We start from the raw sequence: 6,734 nt of genomic DNA, 5'->3' as shown, positions 1-6,734 counted from the left end.
TGAAGCGTAATAAAGGAAAGCGGATAACAAACCCAAGAAGTGTCCAGTTACCTTCCATGAGCTCTAGAGCATTAGAACATGCTGATTAGTTGTGATCATGTCAAAAACCAGTGAGCAGGTGAAAGTCAATGGAGAGTAGATTTTGAGGAATACTAAGGAAGAACAAAGGGAAGCATAAGGGAAAAAGGTAGAGCAAAACAAAGTTGCAGGGAAATGCCGTAAATAGAATTCAAGCTAAGTGAGTGAGAGCCATACAACTAAGCAGTTGCAAGGCAAATTGCTACTGCCTCCCAGCTGTTTACATATCCCAGAGTGTGATCCTACTGCCATCTGATTGGCTGACCTTCTGCGTTAGACCTGGAAAAACTGGTTCCGGTCCCTCACACCCAGTCTTCCATGAATTGGTCTCCAGTCTTCATGCTGGTAGAGTCCTTATTCTGCCCTTCTCCGAGATCTTTCAGCTTTGTTTAAGTGAAGCCTGCCTGCTTTGTCCCTGAGTCATGACAGGAATGTGCTATCTTTGTAAGGTAATTTACAACTACCATAACAACTATATGATCCTGGGATTTAGCATGGCTATACAAGACTTGGGTTCTGAGGAGCTGTAAGGGGTTGTAGTAACCCAATAGATCTTTGATCAGTGGGTCTTGGCTTTGGCACAAACATTCCTCCACTAAACTAAACAACTGAGGCCACCCAAAATAACTCTGAAAAAATCATTTATCCTTTTAATACCTGATTCTCTGCCATTTTTTATCATGACACATATTTAAAACCTGTGCCTGCATTGACTTGGATAGCATTTGTAGCCTTCCTAAATGAGTCAAAACCTTTTTGGGCAATCCTCTTTTCTTTGGGAGTGTTTCAATCCATTCTTCTTGTTTCACACCTGCTCATCTGTTTTAGGGATGCATCAGTTAAATCTGTTTAATTTGGAACCATCAGAAGAGTAGGAGCATTGCTATCCCCTTCCTGATCTTCCTCTTAAGGATGGGTAAAGCACATGCATTATCATGACCCCTTCTGCACAAATATGTGATGTTGAAGTGCAATGAAAACATAATGAATAATGTATATCTAGCATGCTAAGGATCCAAAAATCTTATTGGTTTTAAATATCCCAGATGTTATGGTCTCATCACACCCATCACACTGTAATGGGAAACTTGACCTCGCTCAAATAATGCCTACACTGGCTGAATCCTTCCTTAATTGCTAAAAACTCTCTATCACAAATTGTATAAATCCTGTCTGCTGCAATTAAAGTTTAAGAATATCAGGCAACACAGTGTAATGCCTCAGTTCAGTGTTTCTTTGCAACAAAATAGCACCATTTGCATAAAATGGGGCATCTGTCGCCACAGAGAAAGGTTGTTCATGAGAGTAGATCATGTTTGGGGTGCTGGAGGGGCCGAAGTGAGTGCTTCCTTCAGCCTTTCAAATGGTCAATGCTGTTTTATACCTCATTGAAATTTAAGGGCCATATGTAGGTAAATCCCAAATAGCGTTTCTTAAATACCGATGTTTTATGAATTTTACCGAATCTGTATTTAGAAATCGGTATTTGGGGTGTAGGTAATAATTCTGTAAAAATTACCGAATCTGTACAATTCGGTAAATAAATACCGAATCCTCAACACCGATCGGTAAATTCCGTTTCGGTAAATATGGAATTGGCTATTCAAAATTGGAAAAAACCCAGGATTCAGCCAATCATGCGCAACCACCCTTCCTCCCAACCAGGAAGTGGCCACACACATGTAGGTGCAAGCAATCTGAAGCTGCTGGAGAGGCTGTGAGAGCAGAGCAGAGCCCTTAAGTCACTGGAAAACTTTACTCCTTGGAAATTGAAAAAATGGCAAGCAAAGACACAGAGAGTGAAGTTGAGGAGAGGAAGAGGAAGATCAAATTCAGCACAATGGAGCTGCAGGTCCTGGTGGAGGAGGTTGTAAAGGAGCACAATAAAGTGTTTGAGAAGCAGTCCCTGCTGGTGGCAGAATCTGCCAAAAGGAAGATTTGGCTGGCAATACAGTTAAAAGTAAATGCCATCGGAGTCACCACACGGGAGATTGACGACCTGAAGAAGAGGTGGTACGACCTCCGGAGCTTGACAAAGCGAAAGATGGCTGAGCTCAACAAACAGGCAAACCTGACTGGAGGAGGGAACGACAGGGCACCTGCCCTGACTGAGCTGGAGGAGCTGGTGGAGTCCACCATCGAACCAGACAGCGTCTGTGGAGTGGGAGATGCAGACAGCTCAGTCCGAGCTGCCACCAGAAAAGGTAAGAAGCATGAACAGCAATCACCCCTACCTCATCCCCTTCGCATTCCCCTTCCCCTATGTGGTAGTGTTAACCCCACTCCAGTACAGGTAGCAACATACACCATAAATGCATTATGGGAGATGTAGTCAATGAAACATCTACCATGTCAGACAGCATACCAAAGAACAAGGCATGCAACACACATCAGTGATAAGCAAGCTGAGGCAATAGCAACAGTGTTTCAGAGATCAGAATTTAATTGTATAAGCAGGGCTGCAAGGCCACAGAGCTAATGTACGAATTTATGTCCACAGGCGATACATCTTGCAGGTGTACCAAGGAGAAGGAAGGCAGTGCACCACAGAGGGAAGACACACAGGAGGTGAGCACAAGTGCAGGGAATACCACCCAGCAAACTGCAGCACCACCAGCACAGCCAGCCTCCCAAGACCTTCCAGCGTCACCACAGCTGCAGGCCTCCCCAGAGCGTTTTGGCTCCCTTCTACTACTGTCCTCACCTGAACTGCTTGCGTCACCGGCTGTCACAATACCTGCCGTCCAAAAAAGCAAGAGGCATGTAGTTGCCACACTAATAGAAATGGAGTCATCAGCAGGAGACACGGTGGGGGGTGAAACATCAACCGTGGCCGGTGAGGACAGCATTGGCAATCAGCAGTCCTGCACCGAGGGGGCCCACACAGGTGTCAGACGTCGCCAGGCCAGAGACAGCAATGAATTGCAACATGTTGAGGGTCCCAGTGTTTTCTGTGGACTTGAGAGTAGCATGGTGAAAATACAGCGCATGCAGGAGAAGACCATCCAGTCGGTGCAACGCCAGATGAGGAACCTGAATGAGAACATGACAAACATTGAAAAGGGCATTAGCTCAATGGCGGAGGGGAGTAGAGAGATGGCTGCGGGCATACGGGACATGTCCCAGTCTGTACTGCTCTTGTGCAGCAAGCTTGACCAGGACAAGGCAGCAAGGCGAAAGGAGAGGCAGCGGGCAGAACGACATACAAGGACAGTCAACCGCCTGGCCACTGCCACTTCCCTGCTTTGCAGGCGATGTGTAAGGAGCAGCATGACAACCCCCCTTATTACTGACACACGAAGAAGCAGCAGGCTCCATGGGGCTGCCACTGCCCACGCACCCAGTGAGGACAGCCAGCCAATGTCATCCGTCACCGGTAGGCGTGGCCACAAAAACTGATGCTGCCCACACTCCCTAACCTGCAATGGGTGAAGTAACCCAGGACTGCCAAAGTGGATGGCTACAATTGGTTTTGCACATTTGTGCCTTTGTGCACTGGCGTAGTGCCAAAAAATTAAACTACGTTGTGTACATACTACACCTGGCTGTGTCTCCTTACTTAGAAATAGTTGCGTGTGATCTCTGCCCGTCTCTGTCTCCTATCTGTTGCTGGCGCCACTCCTGCTGTGTTGGGCTCAGGCTGTGCACATTCATCATTGTGGTCCTCATAATCACTTAATTCCACTTCTGTACCTTTCTTTGTAGCAAGGTTGTGCAACAGAGCGCAAGTTGTGATGATCTTACTGCAGATGAGGGGTGAGTACTGACGTGCGCCTCCACTTTTGTGGAGTCAGTGGAGCCTGCTTTTTAACAGCCAAAAGGTGCGCTCCACAACGTTGCAAGTTGATTTGTGTGCCACGCTGTATCGTCTCTCACTCGGGGTTGATGGGTTCAGGTAGGGTGTCCGGATGAACGAGCGGACGGCATATGCACTATCACCTATGTGGAAATGAGAGAGCCATTAATCACATGCGCAACAGAACGTACATCTGCAATATCTATCAGGGTGTGTCACAGTGTTTTACCTAGCAGGTATCCTTCTCCGAATTCCCCCGCTGTCAGGCGTGTGTAGATCCCACTGTTCTGATAGATGTATTAGTCGTGGGTGCTTCCTGGGAATTTGGCCACAATATCTGTGATTCTGTTGTTGGCATTACAGATTACCTGCACATTTATTGAGTGGGTGGACTTTCTGTTCCTGTAAATGTATTCTGTGGCTGCAGGTGGGCAGATTGGGATGTGTGTGCCATCAATGCAGCCGATCACATGTGGGAAGTTTGCCATTTGGTAGAAGTCAGTCTTGGTCTTCAACAGTTCCGCATGTGTGTCAGGGAAGCTGATGTAATGATGTGTTCTATGCATCATGGCCTCCAGGAACTTCCTGAAGAAACTGGACAGGCAGCTCTGGGACACCCCACCTACCGCAGCTATCACCCCCTGGTAACTGCCAGATGCAAGCAGGTGTAGGCTACAGAGCACCTGCACATGTGGTGGTATGGCGTGCGCCCTTGGTGTTGGGTGCTCCAGGAGTGGGGGCAGGTCTCTTATCAAGTCCAGGATGGTGTGGGGGTGTAGCCTGTACCGTTCATGGATCTCTGCCTCAGTAAGTTGAAAGAGTGTGATCCGCTGTCTGTAGACTTGCTCCTCCCGTCTCCAGATCCTCTCTCCTGCTGCCTGTAGCCGTAGCCGCCTTGCTATCACATAGAATGCCGCCATTCTGGTCATGTAGAAAAAGGTAGGGCTAGGACCTTTCTCAAGATTTGCCCGGCGCTAACCGCCCTTGTACCATTCAAGTTTATCAAGCAATGAGGCAGGCGCCGGAGACCAGAAGGCAGGAAACAGAAGTTTATTCCGACGGAGCAGAACACATCAGATCAGACAACAAGGTATCATGTCGAGGTGCTCTAACAGCCTCTCGGAGGCCTGGCCTCTTATACACTGGTTTATGGCATGTGACCTTCCTTTAATACAATCAAGTCTTTGTAAGGCAAGAGAAAAAGACATCCCCGTAATCCTAGCGTCAATCCCACCCCCATATACCTTCACAATAGAGGTTTTCAACCTGCTGATAAGAGGAGGGGACCATCACGCAGCTGAGTGTTCCGTCGAGTCTTAGGATGTGTGCGCCTGATCATATCACAGGGGGTGGGGAGGCCTGGATCAATAGAGGGTCCTTTGAAGGAGAGCGACCTCATACAATAAAGGGCAGTAAATGATATCTCCCGGCTTAGGCAATGGCCTCGGACCTGTGTGGACAGTCGGACACGGGGTGAGGGGCCATCAATGGAGTGGTATTCATGCCGCGTGGACAATCCAGCGCAGGAGGGAGGTTTGTCAACAGAGGGGCATTCATGGGAGGAGAGGAGGTGTTGGTCAGGCGCTAGCGTGACTCCCAAGGACAGGGTCATGCAGTAGGGTCCTGCTCGTAAGGAGGAGGAGGGAGGGGGAGCCAGGGTGCGCGGAGGATGCTTGCTGGGTCAGAGGGACATGCTGGCGATCGATCGTGGACAGGGAGACCATGATACCTAAAATGGCTGCCATGCACGTAATACATAGGTGACCTAGAATAGCTGCCGTGCATGTAGTACATAGGTGACAAGCTGGCGCAGATGATGTTCAGATCGCAAGTCAAAATTCCACAGTCCTCCCTTTTAACATATCTCGCCAACTTGTCAGTTTGAATTTATTCCCATAAGGCCACGTATTTCTACTTCATAGAGGGGACTCATGTGCTCGTTTCGGAAGTCCAAAGTCTTTGGGCACATACAGTTAGAAACAAGGCCGCACAAAGGTGGCAGACATTGGATACCTAAACAACACCCACTTAAGATCACAACAGGTATCAACACAAAGGAAAACAACTTCCAACCCCAATTCTTCAAAGTGTCCCAAAACCAGTTCCCAAGCGACCATCCTTCTTGTTCTTGGTGAACCTCTGAGGAAAGTCTGTGGAGGTGTTCAATGGCTTTGTAGACTGAAGGCGAGTTGTCAGGCACGTATGTGCAGCAGCTGGATCCGATGATGCGGCATGCTCCTCCTCGGTCGGCTAGGACCACGTCTAGGACAAGCCTATTTTGGAGGGTCACGAGACGGACCGCCTGAAGTTCCGCAGTGTTGTTGGCGAGGATACCGGCAGTGATGTTGATCGTTGTTTCTACTGCCTGGGTCAGGTGCCGGATAGCACGGCTGTTTGTCATTGGGCCCCACAGAGGAACAAGTCCCTTTGCTGCATCTAGGAACTGTGCTCCGGTGGAGTCGGCTTGTCCAAGGTCGTCTGCACGCCTCTGCCGGTGATGGTTGGCAGGGGCTACATATGTGGGTGGGAGAACGAAGGCAATGTAACAGGTACCCTTCCAACCTCTCGGGAGCCAGGTGTAAGCTTTGGTGCCACACACAAAGTACATGTTTGGAGAAGCAACAAAGGAAGGGGGGTCAGCTGTGTCCAATGTCCTGGTGATTCGGCAGGCGCTGTGACCCACCGGTTGCGTTCCCTGGCCTTCTAGGCACACAAGGCCGGTGACATTAATAACAGACAGAGCCACAGTCAGTGTGGCGGTAGTTTGTTTTTGCAGATGAGAGAAGGTGGTTCTGGCTGGATTGTGGAGCACCTGTACTTCGACTCGTTCTTTGGCTGGAATGTCTTTGATGAAGGTGGC

The 6,734-nt window shown here is 48.8% G+C and overlaps 1 protein-coding gene across 1 annotated transcript; it reads left to right on the top strand.

The window, feature by feature from the left end:
• Positions 1–2,122: 2,122 nt before the first annotated feature.
• LOC147706834 (uncharacterized) lies at positions 2,123–3,813 on the top strand. Its single transcript, XM_086925588.1, has 3 exons — positions 2,123–2,282; positions 2,579–3,336; positions 3,784–3,813. The coding sequence occupies exons 1-3, from the start codon at positions 2,123–2,125 to the stop codon at positions 3,811–3,813; spliced, it is 948 nt and encodes a 315-aa protein (XP_086781714.1).
• Positions 3,814–6,734: the final 2,921 nt, after the last annotated feature.

Source organism: Lissotriton vulgaris, chromosome 6 (genome assembly GCF_964263255.1).
Source record: "Lissotriton vulgaris chromosome 6, aLisVul1.2, whole genome shotgun sequence".
Taxonomy (NCBI): Eukaryota; Metazoa; Chordata; class Amphibia; order Caudata; family Salamandridae; genus Lissotriton; species Lissotriton vulgaris.
Note: the sequence above shows the minus strand (reverse complement) of the source record. Positions and strands in the feature narration are given on the sequence as shown.

Excerpts from the sequence above, each read along its gene's own strand:
- LOC147706834 (XM_086925588.1), top strand. The coding sequence starts at position 2,123 with ATGGCTGAGCTCAACAAACAGGCAAACCTGACTGGAGGAGGGAACGAC. Across the intron at positions 2,283-2,578 it reads CCGAGCTGCCACCAGAAAAG|GCGATACATCTTGCAGGTGT; the intron begins GTAAGAAGCATG and ends TTATGTCCACAG. Across the intron at positions 3,337-3,783 it reads CCCTGCTTTGCAGGCGATGT|CAAGGTTGTGCAACAGAGCG; the intron begins GTAAGGAGCAGC and ends CTTTCTTTGTAG.